The sequence below is a fragment of the Notechis scutatus genome, chromosome 1 (genome assembly GCF_049901735.1).
Source record: "Notechis scutatus isolate UNSWTSFEM ecotype Mainland chromosome 1, rNotScu1.2, whole genome shotgun sequence".
Lineage (NCBI taxonomy): Eukaryota > Metazoa > Chordata > Lepidosauria > Squamata > Elapidae > Notechis > Notechis scutatus.
This window is the reverse complement of record NC_142009.1, coordinates 327,476,836-327,500,461: the sequence shown is the minus strand read 5'-3', so window position 1 is coordinate 327,500,461 and position 23,626 is coordinate 327,476,836. Positions and strand designations below refer to the sequence as shown.

The 23,626-nt window shown below is 43.5% G+C and overlaps 1 protein-coding gene across 1 annotated transcript in view; it reads left to right on the top strand.

The window, feature by feature from the left end:
- The first annotated feature begins 16,813 nt into the window (after positions 1 to 16,813).
- Positions 16,814 to 23,626, top strand: part of MKNK2 (MAPK interacting serine/threonine kinase 2) — a 50,137-nt gene continuing 43,324 nt past the window's right edge. Inside the window, exons 1-2 of the mRNA XM_087952639.1 lie at positions 16,814 to 16,992; positions 18,798 to 18,973. Of these exons, the coding sequence (XP_087808765.1) occupies positions 18,926 to 18,973 (48 nt within the window). The 5' untranslated portion in view covers positions 16,814 to 16,992; positions 18,798 to 18,925. The remainder of the gene's footprint in view (positions 16,993 to 18,797; positions 18,974 to 23,626) is intronic.

Genomic DNA, 23,626 nt, shown 5'->3' with positions numbered 1-23,626 from the left:
CTTATGAAATTAGATGACTAGAAGGGGATATGATACCGCCCTCCAAAATACCTGAACCCAGAGGTCAAGATCTGTTCTTTTGATAGTCCAGATGGGTTTTAAGTTGCCAGAAAACAGATTCCAACTGAATGCTAGGGGGATAAAAAAAACCTTCTTAATACAGGTGGTCCTCGACTTACAACTGTTCATTTAGTTAATGTTTGAAGTTACAACAGCATCGAAAGAAGTGGCTTATGATCGTTCTTCACACTCACGACTGTTGCAGGGTCCCTGTAGTGAAAATGAAAATCCAGACGCTTGGCAACCGGCTCGTAGTTATGACGGTTGCAGTGGCCCAGGGCCATGTGTTCCCCTTTTGTGACCTTCTGACAAGCAAAGTCCACGCAGAAGAATGGTTCACTTAACAACCACGTGACTGACTTAACAATTGCAGTGATTCACTTAACAACGGTGGCAAGAAAGGTGGCAACATGGGGCAAAATTCACTTAACTGCCTTGCTTAGCGACAGAAATTTTGGGTTCAGTTGTGGTCATAACTTGACCACATAGTTAAGAATAAATAGTTAAATAAATAGTCAAATAGTTAACCTATAGTTAAGAATAAATAGCTGAAGAGTGGACTATAGCCAAGTCTTGAGCAAGCTACCTCTCAAGAGTTTAATTTTTAATTTTAGTGGATTTGGAGGGTAAGTAGCAGAAGAGGGCAGTAATCTTCATACCAAGCTTACGGGCTTCTTAGAAACTGTATTGGACACTGGATTTGATTTGACAAGATTTTTCTTATGGGGAAGATCATGGCGATCCTTCTCTTCAACGGAGACAGCTTCTATTCCTAGCATCGTAAGTGCTCTCTCTCTCTCTCTCGCTCTGTGTGTGTGTGTGTGTGTGTGTGTGTTTGTGTGTGTGTGTCTCCCTCCCTCCCTCCCTCTCTCTCTCTCTCTTAGATTAGAGATGGATTTCACAATGTTGTTGCCTCTAATTGATGCTCCTAGGAATCAGTTTGTGTTTCCCCTTTGGGCAATTAACTTTGAAGAAATCAAACAACAGTGTGGGTGTGTATGAGTGTGTGTGCGTTTATATTTTATATTTTTCACTGAGCTAGGTGTGGCTCTCAACTGCAGAGATGTTCCTTGGACAGTGATTCATACAGAGCCGCAACAGACTACTTTTGCCGAGCATCAAGCCTTTGCAATGGGAATTAAGGGATAATTCAGTGATAGCTGGTATTATAGCATAAATTATATGCATTATTCAGATTTCCCATGAGGTCCGATGAAAGAAGATAAACTTTAACAGAATAACAGAGTTAGGAGGGACCTTGGAGGTCTTCTAGTCCAACCCCCTGCTCAAGCAAGAGACCCTATACCATTTCAGACGTTTGTTCAATCTTTTCTTAAAAGCGTTGGAGTACCCACAACTTCTGAAGGCACGCCTTTCCACTGGTTTATTCACTGTCCAGAAGTTTTTCCTTAGCTCTAGGCTGCTTCTCTCCTTGATTAAATAATTAAATAATGATTAAATAATTAAACAACAGATAATGAAAAGGACAAGAGAGGGAGGCTTTTATGAAGAACCCAGCCTTTCTGCTGTATTCCTGCATGGAAAAGTGGGGGGGGTATTTCACAGCTAGAAAGCAGCAGAAGACTCTTCACTTATATCAGAAGGAATCGTCAAGTGAGTAAGGCATCATACAGAGGCACGGAGGGAAGCCTCCTTTCTGGATCATGGGGGGATTTAGAATTAATTGCTCCAGCTGCTCCAAGCGATCTTGGAGCTTGGATGCTCCAAGCTTTTAAGGAGAAGGTCAGCATCATTCCAGGGCCTCCTCTGTTTCTCAGAAATCCAACTTGGTCTCTCAGCTCTGTTCCGAGTTCTTGATGAAAACATGTTTTGCTGGCTTGCGGAGGGAGGGACAGAGGCTGGACGGGGAGGAAGCCAATGAGAGAGAGCAAATGGTGGCTCCTCCTCGTGGCTGCTTGCTTCAAATAATAAATGCACAGGGGTGGATCTCTGCCTCCACAATCTTTTGCCCCCAGAGGGGAGCTTCGTCCCAGAACAAATCAACTTTCCATCTTTGTCTAAGCTTTTGACAGCAGGTCAGGAGTGTAAAGGTGCAAAACACTTTTCAATGAAAGAATTTATAACAGAATAACAAGAGTTGGAAGGGACCTTTGAGGTCTTCTAGCTCAACCTACTACTCAGGCAGGAAACCCTATATCATTTCAGACAAATGGCTGTCCAATCTCTTCTTAAAAACCTCCAATGTTGAAGAATTCACAACCTCGGAGGCCAGTTGTTCCACTGATTAATTGTTCTAACTGTCAGGAAATTTCTTCTTAGTTCTAGGTTGCTTCTCTCCTTGATTAGTTTCCACCCTTCTTGTCCTGCCCTCAAGGTGCTTTGGAGAATAGCTTGACTCCCTCTTCTTTGTGGCAACCCCTGAGATATTAGCACATGGCTATCATGTCACCCCTAGTGCTTCTTTTCAGTAAAGCAGACATACCAATTTCTGCAATGGTTCTTCATATATTTTAGCTTCCAGTGCCCTATTCATCTTTGTTGCTCTTTTCTGTGCTCTTTCTAGAGACACAACATATTTTTTACATCGTGGCAACCAGAACTGGATGCAGTATTCCAAACGTGGCCTTACCAAGGCATTATAAAGTAGTATTAACACTTCACTTGATTTTGATTCGATCTCTCTGTTAATGCAACCTAAGATCGTGTTGGCTTTTTTGCCAGCTGCAACACACCGCTGGCTCAAATTTAAATGGTTGCCCACTAGGACTCCAAAGATCCCTCTCACAGTTACAGCTGTTGAGCCAGGAACCACCTATACTATACCTGTGCATTTGGTCGCCAATGCTTTTTTCACCACTGAATTTCATTTTGTTAGATAGTGCCCATTGTTCAAGTCTGTTAAGCTTCTTCCGTATCTTAAGCCTACCTTCTGGAGCTATTCCTCAACTTAAATCAGTTCATTTAGTGACCATTTGAAGTGACAATGGCACTGGGAATAAAGGACTTATGACCAATGTTCATACTTACGGCCACTGCAACATCCCCATGATCACATGATCAAAATTCGGACACTAGGCAAGTGATTCATAGTTACGACGGTTGCAGTGTCTTGGGGTCGTGGAATCACCTTTTGCAACCTTCTGAAAGCAAAATCAGTGGGGAAGCCAGGTTCACTTTTTAATGGCGTTACTAACAATGCAGCGAGGCATTTAACAACTGTGGCAAGAAAGGTCATAAAATGAGGCAAGACTTAACAACTATCTCGCTTAGCAACAGAAATTCTGGACTCAATTGTGGCTGTAAGTCAAGTATTCTCCACATGGAATAAATATGATGCTAGTAAGAATTTTAGAAGCTCAGCCTTTATTCCTATACCTCCATGTGCTCACCTTCCAAATTATCTTCATCCACTGAATCAGCTTCTCCTATCCTGGCACCATCGAGGAATGTTGCCCTACAACTCCTATTGTCCTCAATTTCTTTTTGTGTTTTTAACTGTTTTCATGATGGTTTGCTGCCCAAAGTCATTGGTTCGAGATTGGCAGTTCCAGGTAGTCCTCAACAAATGTGTGTAATGGAGAATGCCCATTCTGGTTGTAAAATGGGTCATGAGGAGATTGACCTGATTTTACATTTTTTGTGTGTGTGTGGTGCATTGGTGGTATTCTACCAGTTCGGCCCGGTTCTGATGTACTGGTAGTGCCGAAGATAGCTGAGAACCGGTCTGCTCCAAAGCTCTCTGACGCTCCGCAGTTGGGCCCACGTGCCCACCCCTACTCCTTACTCCGAGGTCCCTTTTAACCTCTCAGCTGTTTGGCGTGGCAGACCAGATTGCTGTGCTAAACAACTGAGAGGCGCAGTAGCTTGGTTTTTACATGTGTGCAAAGCATGCGTTTGGCGCGTTGCGCGATCCCACCCCTGCAGCCGTGCCCGCCAAGCCACGCCCACAGAACCGGTGGTGGGAACTTTTGAATCCCACCACTGGAGTGGCGGTCATTAAAGGAAACTCATTGTTTTTGTTATGGGGCCATTTTTGCTGAAAGTTGAAAGCAAAGGAGGGCTTTCAGCAAAGACATTGTAAATCGCGGTCATGCAAATGGCAGTAAATGCAGGGCAGTTGCCAAGCACCTGAAATGCAGTTGTGACCGTGGAAACTTTAGAACCAGGTTGTATCTTTTGAGGAGTCCATCATAACTTCAACCAGATGCTAAGCAACTGGTTAGAAGTTGAGGACTACCTGTATATACTTACCTGTATAAACTTGAAAAATTAGAATATCATGCAAAAGTTCATTTACTGTATTTCAGTAATGCAACTTAAAAGGTGAAACTAATATATGAGGTAGACTCATTACATGCAAAGCAAGATAGTTCAAGCCGTGATTTGTCATAATTGAGATGATTATGGCTTACAGCTCATAAAAACCCCAAATCCACAATCTCAGAAAATTAGAATATTACATGCAATCAATAAAACAAGGATTGTACATAGAACAATATCGGACCTCTGAAAAGTATAAGCATGCATATGTACTCAGTACTTGGTTTGGGCCCCTTTTGCAGCGATTACTGCCTCAATGCAGTGTGGCATGGAAGCTATCAGCCTGTGGCACTGCTGAGGTGTTATGGAAGACCCAGCTAATGGGCGGATGAAATGACTTGAGTGTTTTTCAACTTGTTGGCTGGAAAATTCTGAGAACCAAAGTCCACACATCTTAAAGAATAAATCTTTCATTTGAATTAAGCAGATTTCTTCAATTCCTTTCACTACAAGATGGGGTGCATTTTTTTTTCCGTGGCAAGGCTCTGCTCCAAGGCCTTAACAGCTTTAATTTCAACTGGTGAAGGAGATCTTTTTGCTGACCAGAAATCGATTACAAAAATCCTGTCTGTCTGAATGTCTATCTCCTCCTTTCTAATGTTCTGTTTGTGTTTGTATTTTCAGATTATAGAAAACTAATGCAAATAAAATCCCTTCGCATCTGGGTTATCCGGGATAATGAAGACGAAAACCACACGTCACTTCTGAAAAGCGCAGTTTCTAAATCTGACACTTGCTAAAACATACATGTATTTTACACTGATGTCTGTCTTGTCAAATATGTGCCCTCTTTCACTGTAATTTTAAAGACCTTTTGGCAAGCAATATATTGCTTTCATGAACTAACCGCATTGCAAAAGACAGAAGCCTGCAGATTTCGAATGGGAAATGCATTTGAGTTCAGTTAATCCCTTGAAATCTGCTTAATTATCTGGGCTTGCATTCGGATGCCAACAAAGCATTGTTTCCTTACAGGTGTACGGGCGAGCATTCTCCACCTGCCTGCTTACACAATGCATCCTGGCAAAGCGATGTTATTATTACAGACTTGTGTGTGCTTTGTCTTGTGGTAACCCTTCAGTTAGGTAATATTTGGCAGCTGTTCAGGAACAGGCTGCCTCTGTGTATATAGAGATAACTCTCATCAACGTACATATGCAGAATCCAAGGCCTGTCCTATCCTGCAGAAAGGCAGGCCAAAGAACTGAAGCCAAGGTCCAAGGAAGGGGTGTTTCCTGCAGCTGGAGCAACAGGAAAGCAACCAAACGTGACTGACAACCGCCTTTGAGAGCTGCTTTCCTACCTTGCTTTTTCTCCTGGAAGGCTGTTTGCTGTCTTCGGGTAGTCCTCAACTTGCAACTTGTTGTCATTTGGGACAAGGCATCGCCATTGCGTCATTTACAGCAACCGTCCCCAACCTTCCTGATTTGCCGGCCCAGGTGGGGTGGGGGAAGAGTGTGAGTGGTTCTGTGTGAGTGGCAGACAGGTGCGCAAGTGCCCACCCCTCGCACAGCCAGGTTCTGAATAAGCCGCGGTAATGGGCCTTGGCCCGGGGTTGGGCACCACTGATTTACAGCATTTCACAGAATGCTCAAAGTAATTTAATCAGAACAGCAAGAACCACTATGTATCTATATCTATCTTTCTATCATCTATCTATCTTCTATCTACTATTCTATTATCTATCTATCTTATCTATCTTATCTATCTTATCTATCTTATCTATCTATCTATCTTATCTATCTATCTATCTATCTATCTATCTATCATCTATCTATCTATCTATCTATCTATCTATCTATCTATCTATCTATCTATCTATCTAATCTATCTATCTATCTATCTATCTAATCTATCTATCTATCTATCTATCATCTATCTATCTATCTATCTATCTATCTATCTATCTATCTATCTATCTATCTATCTATCTATCTATCTATCTATCTATCTATCTATCTATCTATCTATCTATCTATCTATCTATCTATCTATCTATCTATCTATCTATCTATCTATCTATCTATCTATCTATCTATCCTATGTATGTATATATGTATGTATGTATGTATGTATGTATATATGTATATATATATATTTATTTATTTTCTTAAGTTTTCGTGGGTACTTACATGTATGGCATTCAGCTTTGTTCGGGTATTTTCCCACGTCATTGTAGTTGTGCTTTTAAAGTTGTAGCAACGTTTGGCAGAATCTCATCTGCCATCATGATGGCAGATGAGATTCTGCTGAAGTTGTTAACTTTAAAAGCACAACTACAATGATGTGGGAAAATACCCAAACAAAGCTGAATGCCATACATATATATTTATGTATATATATATATTTATGTATATATGTGTATGTATGTGTATGTATATATATATATGGTATTCAGCTTTGTTCGGGTATTTTCCCACGTCATTATAATTGTGCTTTTAAAGTTGTAGCGACGTTTTTGCAGAATCTCATCTGCCATCCTCAGGCTTCTGTATTGTGTTCGCCAGACGATGTTAAGGAGTTCTACCCCGCCTCTCCACCTGAAAAGAAATCTGTTCCAAATACAAAACACAAGCAGAGGAGAAGTTTCAGTTTTAGTTTCACAGCACTAAGCAGCTTTAGCACAGAACAGTTGAGCTAAGCCACGCCCAGGCTCCTTGCTGTCTCCAGATGAATTCCCATGGATGATGGTAGGCAGAGACACAATTCCCCCCCCCTTATTTTTCTCCCCAAAAACTAAGCCCGATCACATAGCTTTGTACTGAAGCACGGGTATAGTGCTAGTAATTTTATAACCAGGAAATGGGGCTTCCGGACGTTGAGACACGAGTTCTGGCAAACCCATGCATACACATGTCTACGGAGATCCTCAGTCATCCAGGTCATGGTTGTCCCAAAGGTGCTATTTTCAAGAGGCACCTGGACTTTCTGGTTTTTCTTTGAAGACGTTTCACTTCTCATCCAAGAGGCTTCTCCAGCTCTTCCCCACCATCCAGTCAGAGCTGAAGAAGCTTCTTGGATGAGAAGCGAAACGTCTTCAAAGAAAAACCCAAAAGTCCCATTGCCTCTTGAAAAAGCCCCTTTGGAACATGCATACACATGCGTACCACATACTGAGAAGATTATGTTTGAGTGACGGCAATTAAGCCGGCCACCCAACTAAAAGGTGGTTTCTTGCCACTGCTTTGTAAGTTCTTAGGTGCCACACCCGAGTCTGGGAAGTGTTGCCAAGCGACCTTGTTTTGTCCAGTCCATGATCTTATTTCACAATACTGGTTCCCAAATTTGCATGTGGTGTGAGAAATCGATGACGGGTTTGTGCGAGTCAAAAAAAGACGCTTCTGAGGTTACCTGCTGCTTCTCTGGATGAGCCCCTCCTGGGTTTACAGGTAGTCCTCGACTTACCACCATCCATTTAGTGATTGTTGAAGGTTACCATGGCACTAAAAAAAAGTGTCTTAGGACTGGTCTTTGCACTTACAAGCGTTGCACCATCCCCGCAGTCATAGGATCCAAAGTTAGAACCATGAATCAGTGGAACAACATGCCTCCAGAAGTTGTGGATGCTCCAACATCGGAAGTTTTAAAGAAGAAATTGGACAACCATTGGTCAGAAATGCCATTTGTCCTGCCTAAGCAGGAGGTTGGACTAGATAGAAGACCTTCAACTCTGTTATTCTATATTCTAAAATTTGTAAACTTGGAAACCAGCGTGCATTTATGATGTTTGCATTGTCCTGGGATCACCCATTTGCAATCACCCAAAGTCGGGGGGGGGGGGAGGGAGAAGCAGAGTTGATTAGCAACTGTGTGACTCACTTAACAACTGCAGTGATTCACTTTACAACTGTGGCCAAAGGTTGTAAGATTGGGCATGCATCACTTAACAACTGCCCTACTTAGCAGCTGAAATTCTGGTCCTGCTGTGGTTGCGAGTCAAGGACTACTTGTACATTATTTCCTCCAAGGAAGTGGGGCAGGGGGTGTTCATAACGACATCCCTCTTATCAATCTCAAATCGCACAACCTTGTGAGGTGGGTTTAATGAAGAGGGAGTGCAAGCAGGGGTGGGATTCTACCGGTTCGAACCGGAGAACTGGCCAATCGTGCCCCCTGGATGGCCCCGCCTCTCTCTGCCTGCCCCTCCCCTCCCCGCCCAGTCAGTCCTTATCGCGCATGTCCGACATTGCTGACTGCAGTCTCCCCACCCAGTCACTCCTTAAGGTATTTCTTTCCCCCTCACTCCTCCCGACAATCAGCTGTTCTGATGATCGGCTGTGCCGGGATCCCCCCATCTCTCTGCTTCGCCCAGGAGGCTTCCCTGAGGCCCAGGAGGCAAAAGGGGGTACAGGGGTGGGTGGGGGTGCTGTGCCCTCCCCTGCACTCCATTTTTTGCCTTCCTGGGCCCCAGGGAAGCCTTCGGGGAGGAAAAAATGCCCCCCCCCGGGAGCCCCCCCCCAAAATGTGGGGAGGTGCTGCAAAAAAGAAGCCACGCCCACCCAGTCACCTAGCCACGCCCACCTAGCCACGCCCACAGAACCGGTTGTTAAAAAATTTGAATGCCACCCCTGAGTGCGAGGCATTGAGATCAACCAGAGTGAAAGCTGAGGATTTGAATTCAGTTCTTCCTGCTTTTTTGACTAATTACTTCATCCAGGAAAAAAATAGTGCTAAGTTATATTGTAGATGAACTTGCTGTTTTAAATTTTTTTCCGGGCTATTTCTGCCATGGAGCACTTTTTGAAGGGAGACAATTCCGCTTTCCCCCAAGAAATGATTTTTTTACTATACAGGTAGTTCTTGACTTACAACAGTTCATTTAGCGACTGTTCAGAATTACAACAGCATTGAAAAAAGTGACTTATGACCATTTTTCACACTTACGACCATTGCAGCAACCCCATGTTCATGGGTTCAAAGTTCAGACGCTTGGCAACTGACTCATATTTATGACGGTTTCTGTTTCCCAGGGTCATGTGATCCCCTTTTGCAACCTTTTGACAGGCAAAGACAGTGGAGAAGCCAGATTCGTTCAACAACCATATTGCTAACTGAATAACCGCAATGATCCACTTAACAACAGTGGCAAGAAAGGTCATAAAATGGGGCAAAACTCACTTAACAAATACTTAGCAACAGAAATGTTGGGCTCAATCGTGGTCATAAGTTAAGGACCACCTGTATTACCTTGCAGTTAATCTTTGATCCTAGGTTTCGGAGTAGTTTCTTTCTTGTCAAGAATTAGTCTTCAAGTGGCCAGAAATAGTTAAAGCAATTTTTCCTATTTCCATATTGGGTGTTGACTACTACAGCATATATGTACACAAAAGGTAATTGTATCAGATTAAAACTCCCATAATTTCCATCCAGTGTGTCCATCTTAAATACCCACAAATTTTCATTTAGCTCTGCATAAACTTTTCTAAATCCCAGGAAATAATCTCTGAGGTTCAAATATTTACACAGCAAACAGATCTCTTGTATGTGACCAATCAGCTGCAACAATGCAACCATCTCTATGTGGGAAGAGAGGTATATTTGAGGGATAATGCCAATAATAAATTGATAGATTTCGGCATAAACCAGCTGTGGTGATCCCAGTGGTTATCGGCACACTGGGTGCCATATCAGAGAGCCATGGATGGCATTTAGAATACCTGCACATTGACAAAATTTCCATCAGTCAAATTAGAAAGATTGTTCTTTCTGCGCCAACTCAGAAAGCTCAAACTGCCCAAGGAGCTGCTGATACATTTCTACAGAGGAATGATTGAGTCTATCATCTGGTTTGGCTCTGCAGCCCAACAGGACAGACACAACTTCAGAGAGTAATTAGGACTGCAGAAAACCTGCCTTCAACTGAGGACCTGTATACTGCAGGAGTCAAAACGAGGGCTGTGAAAATATTTACAGACCCCTCACATCCCGGATATAAACTGTTTCAACTCCTACCCTCAAAACGACGCTATAGAGCACTGCACACCAGAACAAGGAGACACAAGAACAGTTTTTCCCCGAACGCCATCACTCTGCTAAACGAATAATTCCCTCAATGCTGTCAAACCATTTAGTAAGTCTGCATTACTATTACTATTACTATTAATCCTCCCATCCTTCCTTTCACCCCTCCCCTCCCACTTGTGACTGTATGACTGTAACTTTGTCGCTTGTATCCTTAGGGTTTATATTGACTGTTTCCTAGTATGATTTGATTGCTTATTGCACCCTATGACTATCATTAAGTGTTGTACCTGATGATTCTCGACTCTTGACGAATGTATCTTTTATTTTATGCACACTGACAGCATTTGCACCAAGACAAATTCCTTGTGTGTCCAATCACACATAAAGAATTCTATTCTATTCTATTACAAAAGGCCCTTTGCAAGAGATCTGTTGCTTTTTGTGAAGGTCACACAGGAAGGAGCACATCTCTAGGGATAAGCTTTTGCAGAAAATGGGGCACCCCAAGTTGCAACTCTTTCATGTCCTTGGAGGTTGTACCCCAAACATTATTTCTAGACTTGACTGTCCAGTATGGCCACATCAACCTGGACGTCCATTCTAACCCTCAAAACTGTGTTTGTCTGTCTCCCCCTCCCCCCACCTCAATTTTGGCAAGTTCCTTCTGCAAAGGTCTAAGCTTCTGGCCACTTCCTCATTTCTGGCCACTTCCTCATTTCAAGTGTTTTGATTACAGGTTGTTCTTGACTTACAACCATTCAACTAACTTTGAACTTAGTGACATTCAAAGTTACAATAGCACTGGGGAAAAACCTGATTTATGACTGTTTTTCACACTTACAACCATTGTAATACCTCCCCTCCCAGTCACATGATCAAAATTTGGACATTTGGCAACTGGCTCATATTTATGACACTTGCAGTGTGTCCCAGGGTCATCGCGATCACCTTTTGTGACCTTCTGACAGTCAATGGGGGAAGCCAGATTCACTTCACAACTGTGTTACTAATTTATGTGTTACTAATTTAACAACTGCAGCGATTCACTTAGCAACTGTGGCAAGAAAGGTTGTAAAATGGAGCAAAACTCACTTAACAACACTCTTGGACTAGCAGTAGAAATGTTGGGCTCCACTGCAGTCATTAATCAAGGACTACCCAACAAACCGCACAGCCCCCCTTTTGTAAACAGAAAGAAAGTGAATCCACTTTCCAAACTGTGGATTGTAGAATTTCCCCACAAACTTTTGTTTTTATTTATTTATTTTATTTATTTATTTATTTGATTTGTCAATTGTTTACAAGATAATAAGTACAAGTGTATACATAGTTGTGAATATATGAAATGGGTACATATAAGAAAAATAAAAGAATAAGAGAAACAATAGGACAGGGACGGTAGGCACGATGGTGCGCTTATGCACGCCCCCTACAGACCTCTTAGGAAAGGGGTGAGGTCAATAGTAGACAGTCTAAGGTTAAAGTTTTTGGGGTTTGGGGAAGAGACTACAGAGTCGGGTAGAGTATTCCAGACATTGACCACTCTATTGCTGAAGTCGTATTTCCTGCAATCAAGTTTGGTGCGGTTTACTTTGAGTTTGTATCTGTTGTGTGCTCTTGTGTTGTTATGGTTAAAGCTGAAGTATTCATTGACAGGTAGGACATTGCAATGTATGATTTTATATGTGCTCGGTTTTCTAACCGAGCACAGGTTTCTTGAAAGACTTGGCTTCGGGACGGCATGATACCTTCCAAGCAGTGGTGGGATACAATTTTTTCTAACTACCGGTTCTGTGGCCATGGCTTGGTGGACGTGGCTTGGTGGGCGTGGCAGGGGAAGGATATTGCAAAATCTCCATTCCCTCCCCAATCCTGGGTCAAGGATATACTGTAAAATCCCCATTCCCTCCCCATCCCACTAACCGGCTTTCCAGCTCCGTTCTCCTGTGCAGGGCAACCAAAGAAGATCCAGCCGATCAGCTGGGACTCAATGGGAGGCAGAGAAGAGATGAGGGAAGGGCCAGTCAGAGGTGGGATTTGCCAGTTCTCCAAACTACTCAAAATTTCCGCTACCGGTTCTCCAGAACAGGTCAGAACCTGCTGAATACCACTCCTGGTTCTGCGGGGTGGGTGGGTGTCTTTCAGACTCCATTTCTGTTCCCTTGTCCTGCTCTCCCCAGGAAGAGGACTGGAGAGATCAGTGGCTGGGCTAACAGCTGTAAGGAAAACAGGCCCAGGTGTAGTTATGAGACATCAGAAGCAGGAACCAGGCGGTACGTGTTCAGAGAGGCATGACACTGGGGAGCAAAGGAAACAAACCGTCCCCGGGTTTCCCGGGAGGAAAGGCAAGGCGAGATGGGGCAGGGAGGGGGCTGAAGCCTCTTGTGCAAAACAGAAAACACAACTTGCAACAGAAAGCAGGACTTGCAAGAAGGGAGATGCAATGGAAGGAATGGGGTGTCCTTAACTGCCGAAGTTCAGGACTTAGGAAATTCCTTTCCGTGCATGTATTTCTTTAAATGAGTAAATAAACATTTCCCAGATGTTTATGCAATAGAAGTATAGACTTGGAGACACACACACACACACACACATACACACTAAGTAATCCTTGGTGAGATGTCAAGACTTGGGAAAAAGTGCAAAGAAGAGCAACTAAGATGATTACAGGCCTGGAGACAAAAACATATGAAGAATGGTTGCAGGAACTGGCTTTGGCTAGTCTAGAGAAAAGAAGGACTAGGGGAGATATGATAGCAGTATTCCAATATTTGAGGGGTGCCACAAAGAAGAGGGAGTCAAGCTATTCTCCAAAGCACCTGAGGGCAGGACAAGAAACAACGGATAGAAACTAATCAAGGAGAGAAGCAACCAGGAATTAAGGAGAAACTTCTGAACAGTAAGAACAATTAACTAGTTGAATGGCTTGCCTTCAGAAGTTATAGGTGCTCCATCACTGGAGGTTTTTAGGAAAAGACTGGACAGCTACCTGCCTGAAATGGTCTGGCGGGCAGTGGTGGCTAACCTTCTTGGGCTCCTGTGCCGAAAACTGTGTGTGTACTTGCACTCACACACTCACATGCCAGCACCCAGAAGGCAATGCACCCCCCCCGCTCTCTGCGCATGTGATCCCCCCACTACCCCCTTACCTGCACTGCACATGCATGCACCTCCCAGCTGATCTTCGGGCCTTTTTCGACCTCCCAGAGGCTGGAGGGAAGCCTCTGCAGCCTTTGGAGGCCGAAAAATGGGCCCGTTTCATCACTTCCGGTATTTCTGGAAATACAGGAAGTGATGAAACGGGCCTGTTTTTCAGCCTCCAAAGACTGCAGAGGCTTCCCTGAGCCTCTGGGAGAGCAAAAAGGCTCCAAAATCAGCTGGGAGGCGCACACATGCACAGTGAGGTACGTTTGCCTGGGGCTTGCGTGCCGGCACAAATGGGTCTGCATGCAGGGATTGGACTAGAACGGGTCATCAACCTTTTGGACCTCAGGGGCCACCAAACTCATACTTTTAAATCCCGTGGACCACTAATATGAATTTTGACTGACAGTGGCTTGCTAACATTGGTGGGAAAGTCGGTCCCATATCCCAGAGCTGTAGTAGTCACAGGACTGGCTGTTTGGTCATCCCAGAGCAGCTGCTCCTCCACCCGGGTGCACCGGCCTGCCATGGACTGGAGGAGCAGCTGCTCCGGGATGACCAAAGGGCCAGTCCTGTGACTACTACAGCTCTGGGATATGGGACCAGTCTGTGGTGGGGTTGGAAATCTCCACCGTGGGGGTAGCACGTGTAATGTGCAAATTTGCAGGTGGTGCCATGTGCAAAAAGCAGCGAAGCCCTAACCGGCCAGAACGAGGTAATGGTGCTGTTGCGGCAAGAGGGGGGCGGTGGCACAGGTGGGCTGAAGCAGCGATGGAGATGGCTGGAAAGTGCAGGAGAGCCGCGCTACTTGCATTTGCGCGGTATCAGCATTCTGCCTTCACTCAAGGAGCCCGGCCCAAGTTTCCCGCGCCGCTCGCGCTTCAGCGCTTTGACTCCCAGGAAGAGGAGTTCGGCCAAGCTATCTGCAAAATTGTCTCTCTCTCTCTCTCTCTCCCTCTCGAGGAGCGTTCCCAGAAGCAGCACGGGAAACTTCGGCCAGGCTCGAGAGACAAGAGTGACTCCAACAAGCAAAGTTCAATAAGGAAGCCAGATTCAATTAACAACCATGTTACTGCAGTGATTGACTTAACTGTGGCAAGAAAGGTCGTAAAATAGGGCAAAACTCACTTAACAAATGTCTCACTTAGCAACAGAAATTTTGGGCTCAGTTGTAGTCATAAGTCAAGGACTACCTGTATTCGTTTATACAGGTAGTCCTCGACTTACAACAGTTCATTAAGTGACTGTTCGAAGTTACAATGGCACTGAAAAAAGTGACTTTTGATCATTTTCCACACTTACGGCCATTACAGAATCTCCATGGTCACGTGATCAAAATTCAGATGTTTGCCAACTGATTCGTATTTATGACAGTGGCAATACCCTCGGGTCATGTGATCCCCTTTTGCAACCATGGGACTAAATTAACAGCTGCAGTGATTCGCTTAACTGTCGCAAGGAAAGTCGTAAAATGGGGCAAAACTCACTTAAACAGTATCTCACTTAGCAAGAGAAATTTCAAGCTCAGTTGTGGTCATAAGTCAAGAATATATAGCAGGAACGAAGCATTTTCTTCCCCATGTTTAAAACTCCTGCTTATCAGCCATAGAAAACTATTTATTTATTTTTATTTATTTATTTATTTGATTTGCCAATTGTTTACAAGATAATAAGTATAAGTGTATACATAGTTGTGAATACATGAAATGGGTACACATAAGAAAAATAAAAGAAGAATAAGAGAAACAATAGGACAGGGACTAGAGGCTGGTCTCACCGACCCCCTTTGTACAATCTGTAAATACTTCCCTGCAGACGTGAATTCGTGCATGTACTGCATGCCTGAGCGTACACGCACACTCTCTGCAGGACGAGTGAGGGTAGATTCTCGTGACGCTTGTGCAACGGGAAGGGTTCTCGAGGAACCCGGAGGTGGGGGAGGAAGGCGAGCAGGCCTTTTCGGAAAGAGGCTCCCCGCAGCTGGAGTTAATACAAAGGGGTGTGTGTGTGTGTGTGTGAATGGGCCCTTCTCGCCGTCTCCAAAGGCAGCGGCGAAGCCTGGAGGGAGGAGGAAATGCGCGGCCTTCACAGCCCTGAAGGGGGCAGGCAGGACCAGCTACTAATTGCAAGAAAAAGTCGGTTTTACGTGCCCGCCCGCACACAGGCCTGTATGTGTGTGCGTGTTTACTGAGGAGAAGCTGCTTCGCACGGGGAGCTTGAGCCCGCAGGGGAGCTTCCCGCAGGTCCATCCCAGCCTCCGCCCCTTTTACACTTCTTCAGGGGTTACGTACGAATTCAGCAACTGGGGTTGAGTTAAAAAACAAACAAAAACCAACCACCCCGTTGCTTGAAGCACGTCCAGCATTTCTTGCGAAAGCGCCCTCAGTAAGGACTGGATTCTTTTGGACTCTTGTCTCAAAAAAAAATCAGTCTTGGGATCCTCTGGATATATAGAAACTCGCGCTGGACCTTGCAGAAAAACATCCCGAAAGTCTCGCCGTCCTTGGTTTACCCTCGACGCGTATAAAGACGCCCGTTCCGCTTCAAATAGTAAAATTAATCGGCGGGGAGAAATCAAAAGCTGCCCTTTTTGATAAAACCATAGACTGTAACGGGATGCTGGCAAAAGGACAATCCGTGCTCAACTGCTTTGCCTCTTGGCTCAAATCCCCAACCCAGTGTTGGCAATTCCACACGTGCAGGGTTTTCTGCGTTGGGTGAAGGCGGCAGAGATTCTACACGTGCACCCCCGAAAGCATGCAAGGAAGGGAAGGCGTGTTTATCTTGGCAAAGAAACCCTAGCTTAGAGAAGGGCTGTAAAGCACTTGTGAAGCTATATACAAATCTAAATGGTATTACTAGAGTCTACTAGACAGCCACTTATCTAAAAAGGCTATAAGTTCTGCTGCTTGAGCAGGGGGCTGAACTAGACGACCTCCCAGGTCCCCTCCAGCTCATTCTATTCTATTTTCTATTCCTCTTTGTCGTCGTCCCCCCTCCACTTTCTGCAGAAGAAGGCGGTAGTTATGACGAGGACAGAAGCACTCTGCACATGTTCGACTGCTACTATACATCCCCCCTCCGCTCCTCTTATTTGGCTGCGCAGGAAAAAAAATCAGGCGATGGAAAAAACGCTCTGCGCCTGCTTGAAAGTTAATCGGCTTTATTTGACGCGGCTGCCTTTCCCTGCGCTGCTGGGGGGGAGATGCGCAGGCTGGGGCGAAGCCACTCTGCACATGCTCGGAAGTCCTTTGTGTCTCTGGCTGGCTTTTCTCCCGGAGGAGGAGAGGAGAGAGGAGAAGCAGCAGCGGAGGCGTTTCACGGGTTCCGCGGTCGGCTCCGCCTCGCTTGGCTGAATAGGCGAGAGGCTCAGCTGATGCAAGCGGCCGCCCAGCCCTCCCTTCCCCGCCGCTGCATATATATATAAGCCAAGCTCGAGGCGCCCCCGCCGTGGAACATCCCTTCCCGTGTCTTCGAGCCGCCAGAGGCGGGCTGGGTGCCTTTCCATCAGCAGTGGCGCCAGCGCTGCGGGGCCCGAGCTCGGTAGGCAAGCCGGAGAGTGTGGAGCGGGGGTCGGGGTGGACGCGAAGGGGGCCGAGAGAGAGAGAGAAAGAGAGACGGCTGGCAAAAATCTTGCATCTTCCGACTTCATCCTTGCAACGCTGCCCTGCTTTTTTCTTTTTTTTTGGTGGTGGTGGTGGTTGCAGAAAGAAACAGCTGCGCGGCTTTCCTTTAAAAAAGAAAAAAAGCTGCATTCCTGAGATATTCTTGCACCGGGAAGCGGGGGGAAGGGCGAGAATGAGTGCCCCCCCGGCGCACTCAAAAAAAAAAAACCTCGACCGACCGCTCTTGCAACTCAAATTTTTTCCTCCCCCTCCTCCTTTTATGCGGCTGCAAATTTCGTAGCGTTGCAAAGAAATAAAAAGGGTTTGAATCTGTTGCAAGCGGGCGGAGGGGGCCTTGCAGGGTGGCATGGAGGCGGGCTGGTGGGGGGGAAAACAGTTTTAAGCCCCCCCCTCGATGATTTAGCACCGAGGAGGTTCCCCCCCCCATCCTTTCCTGGAGGAATAATGAAGGTCTTTGCAATGGACGGGCTCTGGAGTATATCACTCGGCTCTCTTTCTGCCTTCTGTCCCATCTTTTTCTTAGACGAAATTCATAGCTAGGAATCGGTTTTCTTGAGATGTGGGGCAGCTTAAGTGTCTCCCCCTCCCCTTTAGCTCTCGATATCATGCCGGGTATTTCCCCCCCCCTCCCTTAAGTATATAATAGAAAATGAGAGTGATCACGCCCCCTTCCATCTAAGATTATCCGCGGCGGAGTGGGGGTGTGTGTGGAATACTTGGATTTTGAAAGAAAATGCAGTATTGCAACAACAACAAAAACCCCACTCCCATTGGAAATATGGGGGTATGGGTCTACCTCTAAGAGGTCGACCTATTGCTGATAGAGAAAAAAAGGTTTTTTTGGAGCAATTGGCTTGGTTTTTCTAGACTTGCTATCCCTCCCGCCCCCCCGAAAATTTCCGGATTTCTCCTTTCCAGAAAATGCTACATATGTGTCCGTATGCGGTCTTATGTATGCCCCCCAGTCATTATTTTGCAAAATCGGTGGCTGTATTTTCGGTCAGTCATTTTGTAAATAAGAAAAAAAGAGGTGTGTATATTGTACACGCCCCCTTCTTTTAGGATGTTCCTTCTCTCCCAGCCCCTGACGTCTAAATTTGCTCGAATAATACATAACGCTGCAGATCTACTAAAGGAACCAAAAATAATAATAATAATCTCCCATTGGGTGCATTGCTTCACAAAGGAATACAAACCTGCTGCAGTCTACTCACACCTCCTTCCATTTACTTTCCTGTGTTTAAAAAAAAGGTCCCTGGGTCCAACAGATCACAGGAAACATTTGTGGGGGTGTGTGTGGGGGGGGTTGGATGCCTTCTGTTATATTTTGAAGAATAATTTTTGGGTATGTGGCCCCCTAAAAGGATGCAAGGATCATTTTAAAAAAGATGGTTCTTTTAAAGTGCTGCTTCGTATTGGGAAAGGTCTGTGTAGCTTCCATTGTAATTCTCACCCCTAAGAAAGCAAGGTTGCGACTCTGTATGAGAGTGTGTGTGTGTGTGTGTTGGGGGAGGACAGAATGCACTTTCTTGAAAGGAGGGGTGCCTTTTTCTGGGTCTCTTTCTAGCTCTTCTTTGTCCTCTGTGTTTATAGACTTCATATGTTTCATTGTCATATTTTGGTTAGCCTGATCATTCTTTTTATCAGCTGTTTAATCAGCCAAAAATTGTTCTATGAATCCTGACATTTGTCTCTCCCCCCACCCCCCTTTCTCTCTTCCAGGGTCTTATTCAACCAATCCGGACTAGCTTCATCCAATTTTTTTTTCTCTCTCGTCCCTTCCTTGTTTCTTTGACTATTTTTCTCCCATTCTCTTATTTGGAATATTCCTGCATTTTTAAGATCTCAAGATGGTGCAGAAGAAAACCGAGCTTAAAGGCTTCCATCTTTCTTTTAAGGTACGGTGTGACCGTTTCATTTTTTTAAAATGGTATAAAATCAGATGAATTTCTTCATGTTTTAAATCTTTGCTACTTTGCTTTTGGTTTGTAAAAAATAAGCCTGTGAGGTTTAGCTTTCTGTATCAAATGGCAGCAAGTTCTGAATTGCAGGGAGAATGTCTGGCTGTTGTCAGTAAAAAGAGGAAATGGGGGAGAAACTAAACTTTTGTTGGTTGTACTTGCAAGTTTTGTGAGTCACACTAAAGAGTCAATCTCTGAAGAAGTGAGGTAGCTGTCCTTTGGGGATACATAATATTTCCTAAAATATTTCCAACAGGTAGAAATTTACAAGTGTTTCTGCAGGCTTTGGCACAAAATGTTGCACATGATCTGGTTTTCCAAATTTCTTGATATTCCCCTCCTGTTCTAGCATATTTTGTGACTACTGAATAGGCTCTCTCCATTGAGATTTTTGTAGTTTTTTTATAAAATATATTTAAATTTAATGGACACCTTCCCAGTATTCAGTGTTGTTGATACTCAAGGTTTCTTGGTTTTGTACAAAGGAGTTGGTGTTCTGTCACTTTACATTTGAAGTAGTACTGAATTGGGGCATATGGTTCTTAAATTCCTGGGGAAGAAATGGAAATAGTCAGGATCCCCAAATATAGGTAGTCCTTGACTTATGACCACAATTGAGCCCAACATTTCAGTTGCTATGTGAGACATTTGCTAAGTGAATTTTGCCCCATTTTACAACTTTTCTTGCTACAGTTAAGTGAATCATTGCAGATGTTAAGTTGGTAACAGGTGTTGAGTGAATCTGGCTTCCCCATTTGCTTGTCAAAAGGTTGCAAAAGTTGATCACATGACCCTGGAAAACTGCAACCATAGTAAATAGGAACCAATTGCCAGGCACCTGAAGTTTGGCCACATGACCATAGGGATGCTGCAAGGATAGTAAGTGTGAAAAATGGTCATAAATCACTTTTTTCAGTGTTGTTGTAGCTTTGAACAATCACTAAATGAACTGTTGTAAGTCAAGGACTACCTATAGTCTCTATGTGCTTATTGTAAAATCAGATCATGGATATGAACCATTAAGTCCCTACTATACCACCATTGGTATAGTTCTTGCCAATACTTTGCAAATACCTGGTGCCAAAAGTGGTACATTATATTATTTTCAAAGCACAGTCTATTCCAGTATTTCTCAATGTTGGCAGCTTGAAGACATGGGGACCTTAACTCTCCTGCTGGCAGGAGGAATTCTGGGAGTTGAAGTCCATACATTTTCAAGCTGCTAATGTTCAGAAACACTAGTCTTTGTAATCTTCCAACTCCATCTTAGACTTTGATGTTCAGAATTTCCAGTGTTCAGGTTTGGCATATACGAATGAGTGTTTCAATTTAGGATGGCATTTGTTTACATTAGACTAATTCCTAGTTTGCTTAACCATGGATAAGACCAGTTCTGTGCTATTAATCATGGTTTCCAAATCCAAGTTGAATTTGCTGAATCAAAAGCTGTTACTTGATAAACTCAGTGAGTCCTGACTTCCAAGTAGTTAATATTTTATTTTAATAAGAACTAAGTTTGTGGGGAGGGGCAGGAATAGAGAAAGTTAAGGAACAATAATGTTGAAAAAGCAAATTGCAGATTTTAAAGTGAAATAAAGTAAAGTAGCTTGTGTATGTGTTGAATAGAAGAAAAAAGTATGTTAAGAACATTGCCCGCACAGATTGGATTCACACATTCAATTAAAATATAGTATGATTTGCTTATTAGCAATTACCAATACATCAGCTTTGTAAACCCTGGCATGCGGGTTAATAAATTAATATTACTTTAATAATATACTTTAATAATTAATATTACTTTAGCCATGTATACAGTGCAGTTAATCAACCATGGCTTAATTTGTTGTGTGAGCACAGCTACTGTGTTCAGTATGTGCTCTTAACATGATGTGTGTTTAGAGATTATAATTTTGGCTACAAATCAGTTTAATTTATACTTTTCCATAGCAGTGGGTTTCAGTGTGCCTTTTCTGGACTCCAAGAAAAATCCTGTCTTGGATTTTAAAGAGAATATATCCTTGTTTCGTCTTGCTTTTGAAGAAGCTTGACGTAAGCATAATCCTAGGTTGTGATCTGCAGTTCTAGCCCCAATGTGGCTATTGCAACCTCTGATTTTGCAGAGACATGTTTGTAATGAAGGCAAGCTCACCTGTTTTTTTTTAAACAATAATGATAGTTTGCAATTGTTCAAACTCCTATTTCTCTTATTCATTTTCCAAAGAATCCCTTACCTCTTTTTGTTATTGTTGGAGTAACAGTGGATTGGAATTTTCTGTTTGCCCCCCAAATGTAAAGATAAGCTTTTAGTTCTTTTGAGTGATGTAAAGAAAGCTATTGCTGACATGTCCAAACATGCCTGAAGATTCGGGGATATACCAAAGCTGTGTGGGTAGCTGGAAAAAAAACAACACAATTGGTTTTGAAGAATGCAGATTGAAGGCCCCACCTTGGGGGATACTAAAGAGAGGTACATCTGGCAAAATAAATTAGTAAAGTGATGGAAAACTTGTGTGAAAATAATCAGCATTTATTCATTTATTCTGTGCTCCTACATTGTCGGGTAGAAATTCAAGGTGATTTATAGGTGTGATGTGCGTGGTTTGTGCTTGGTGGCCTTTTTGAACAACAGAGATTGCAACAGTGCAATTGTGGGCTCGCCCGCCTGTCTCTTCCAGCTAGTTGCCTTGTTCCCATTGTTCAGGTGGAGTAACTGAGCCTGAGACAGCCTCCCAGCCAGTTCAAAAACCTGTCCTGCTTATGAATTTTACCCTGCAGGGATGCCAGTCAGCACTCTGCTCAAAGCATGGGGTTCAGCCTATGAGGATTTCTCCCCTATCTTGTCAGTCCATGGGCTGGCTGCTCCTAATTATGGGCGTCCTGGTTGGCAGCATGTGAGGGCAGGCTCTGTTGGGTACTGAGGTAGGGTGATTGGGCCGGTCTCTACTTTTTAATAGAAGCTTCTGTGGCTTAAGTTGGGTTTGTCCTTCTTGAAAGCTGGGCAAATGCTTGTCTTCATCAGACAAGCTGAACTCAGAAAGTACATAATTGTACTTGGAATGCTTTTTCTCTTTGTATCACTGAGTGTTGTATCTTATGATTTGTGATTGTATTTTATGATCATGATTTATCATTTGTTGCTTGTATGTACACAAAGTTTATGCACTGGAGACAAATCCTTTGTGTGTCCAGTCACACTTGACCAATAATTCTATTCTTTTATAATTCATTTGTAGAATTACAATGTAATTCTACATTTGTTTGCAAGCTGGCACCCAGGTTAAAATAGCTCCCATTTGATTTATTTTATTTCAAAGTTGCTAGTCCTGATGGGGCACTTCTGAACAACTGATGACTGTCTAGAATTGAGCATGGGGGCAGCCTTGGAAATTTGCACAAATCTTCCTAGAATCCAAAGAATGTTCCTTTGATTGTTAGGCATGTAGTAAGAGACCATCCTGGTTTACTGTATATAGTATGCAATATATACAGTATACTGGTTTACTACTACAACTGTAGATGGAGGATATAGAGACAACAGGATAAGTCACCTTCATCCCAGGTTCTCTAAATGATTTTTGCAGTGTAATTACTGGTGCTGCTTTTGGGAATACTCAGAAAACTTGCTTCCTCTTAGACCAGAATTTCCCAACCTTGACAACTTTAAGATGCATGAACTTCAACTCCCAGAATTCTGGCCAGGGAATTCTGGGAGTTGGTCCACATGCTAAGATGGGTAAACCCTATCTTTAGATTAAGGTTTCCTTCAATAGGCCATTTTAGATTTTGTTGGTACTTATTAAGCAATCAAACAATTATGCTCTGACATTAAGTTTCAAGACCCTGGCCTATAGACAAATCTAGCTTAAACTCCTGCTACCCATAGTTAGGAGTTTGGTAGTTAGGGTTCAAATTCCATTGCTTGTGAATTTTGACAAGAAATTGTCTCTTGTAGTTTTTTTCCATGAAGAGTGCCTTTTACTCTCACAACAACCTTGTGAGTTAGTCTACAGAGAGATTTGAGAGTCAGAGAACAAGTTCCCTTCTGCACTAAGTGAACTAACTTGGTTGGGCCATAGCTTATTATGTAGTAAAACTCAGCTGCTGTGGGTTATTCAGCCAGTATAAACCACGAGGACCTACCAGGGCTTAAGACTGATGTCTTGGAAATATGGTTGAATGAGAATTTGCAATCCTTGCTCCTACTCAAAATCCAAAGCCTAGAGTCTAGACGTACCTCAGAAAGTAACAGACTTCAGAACTGAATTCAGCTGAATTTCCCCCCTCTTTTGGTCTATGGCCTTTCAGCAAATAAATAAATAGATGATGTAGGACACTAATGTTCTTGTTAAAGGAAACAATGTTGTGTTAATAAGTCATTTCACATCAAGGAGATCCAGGTTCAAGATCCTTTGCATTCCGTTAAGCTTTCAATCAATTTTAGCCTACCTAACAAGAGAATAAATAAAAAGGGGTAGGAGTTGCAGAGTTAGCTATGATGTCCATAATTCCTAGGGGAAAAACTACAATGAACATTTATTTTCAGACCCCCCAATTTCAGACCCCCCAATTACAAAAAAGAAAAAATAGGCA